The sequence below is a fragment of the Vigna radiata genome, chromosome 1, assembly GCF_000741045.1.
Source record: "Vigna radiata var. radiata cultivar VC1973A chromosome 1, Vradiata_ver6, whole genome shotgun sequence".
NCBI classification, from domain to species: Eukaryota; Viridiplantae; Streptophyta; class Magnoliopsida; order Fabales; family Fabaceae; genus Vigna; species Vigna radiata.
Window position 1 is genome coordinate 36,095,383 of NC_028351.1, and position 1,787 is coordinate 36,097,169.

The window sequence follows — 1,787 nt, forward strand, 5'->3', positions numbered from 1 at the left end:
TATTTTTTAAACATAAATTCAAATAGACCAATAAAATGATGACACGTATTCCGTTGTTAAAAAAGTTGTCAAAAAGTGTTGTCAAAATATCATTATCCTTATGTGAATTCTTCGCTCCACAGAGATTACTCCAACCTTTCATTAAAATGAAACCCACTCAACCATATCCAATTTAAAATCCAATTCCCTTTTTTCTCATATTCCACACGTAATATTTCGTCTTCCTCATGCACACTTTTGTTTTACAGCAACTATACCCATGAGCAACCTCAAACATCGACCTTTCAACCCTTCTCTCTCTCGCAGCCATGAATCCCCCCTCATCCTCACTCCCTTTTATTTACACTTTAATAAACCTCAAACCCATTCCTTGGTTTCTCTCCATAATCACAACCCAAAACCTATTACTCTAACCCAATGAACCGTATACGTCTTACCACACCTACGAGAAGAATCTGAAAACAACAGAACAGGGATCCATAGTATCACACACAAGTAACAATATAAGATATTCTAGCTACTCCCCTTACCTGGATTCAAGAGAACTTTTCTAACTTGCTTGGTTCACTACAGGGTAGAAAATGGTTGAGTGTTGAAAAAAATGATGTAGCAAACTTTATTGGTTTAGCCAACAAATCACGTCAATTCTCAAGGCATCCAAGAAAAGAAAACATACGCATCTCTTNAAAATGATGTAGCAAACTTTATTGGTTTAGCCAACAAATCACGTCAATTCTCAAGGCATCCAAGAAAAGAAAACATACGCATCTCTTTTTGAAATAGTTATATCTAGCCAAGGAATTCTCCCAATGTTAAACTTAAGGAAAATGATATTTTGACACCAATTTTTGACACTGTACACGTGTCAAAACGTGGTTGTACAATTTCAAATTAAAAAAACTGAGACAAGAGCATGTTTGGAAGAAAAAAATCAAAAATTTTTTTTAAAATTTGAAATCACCCAACCATATTTTGACACGTGTGCAATGTTAAAATAGTGTCAAAAAATTGGTGTCAAAATATCATTATCCTAAACTTAATTCCAGCAAAGAAATTCAACTACATTACTTCCTATTTTGGTACTAGCTCCTGTCCCAAGTTATTTATAAGAAATTGGACCCTCACCAGGCCAAAACAGTGCACCAAATCAAACAAAAGAAATCTGAATTCACTCTAAACAAATATTTCTATATGGACAGCGGACTACCTTCATGTAGACTGTCTTATAGGGTTTGATATGAAATAATATCCAATATTTCCTCTTTATTAGAAAGAAAAAAAAATTCATTCTCTTTAATTATAATTAAATATCCTTCTAATGAGAAAATATATTAAAAATTAACTCAGATAATAAGAAAAAGTGAGTCTTATTCTCTATAATAAAACTAAAATTTATAACAGACAAACAAAAGTCTTCCAATATAAACCCTGGCTATTGACAGTCCTTGATCCACTCAGTAGAACAACATAACCTCTTTCCATCATCTACTAGACCAACAAGAGTTGCTCAGCTTTTCCAAACCGCTTCAAGGCCAGAACTTCAGTGCCAAAAGATTGATCAAAAGATCAAAGAAGATAGCTTAAGCAACATGTTCTGTGGCATTGATGATCAATCTAGTCTTTGGCCTTGGTTGGATCAACAACATTGCAATTGATCAAGCAGCAAAGAGAGGATGAGAAAGTGAAAGAAAGAGAGAGACAGTGAGTTTCAGATTGCAAAGAAGAAAAGGAGATGGAAAGGGTGGGAAGAAAACAAGGAGAGTTGGAAATGGTCATTCTCGTGAATG

The 1,787-nt window shown here is 34.2% G+C and overlaps 1 protein-coding gene across 1 annotated transcript in view; it reads right to left on the reverse strand.

The window, feature by feature from the left end:
* Positions 1–387: 387 nt before the first annotated feature.
* LOC106762835 (cytochrome P450 71A26-like) overlaps positions 388–1,787 on the reverse strand; it is a 3,835-nt gene continuing 2,435 nt past the window's right edge. Inside the window, exon 2 of the mRNA XM_014646923.1 lies at positions 388–455. Within this exon, the coding sequence (XP_014502409.1) occupies positions 388–455 (68 nt within the window). The remainder of the gene's footprint in view (positions 456–1,787) is intronic.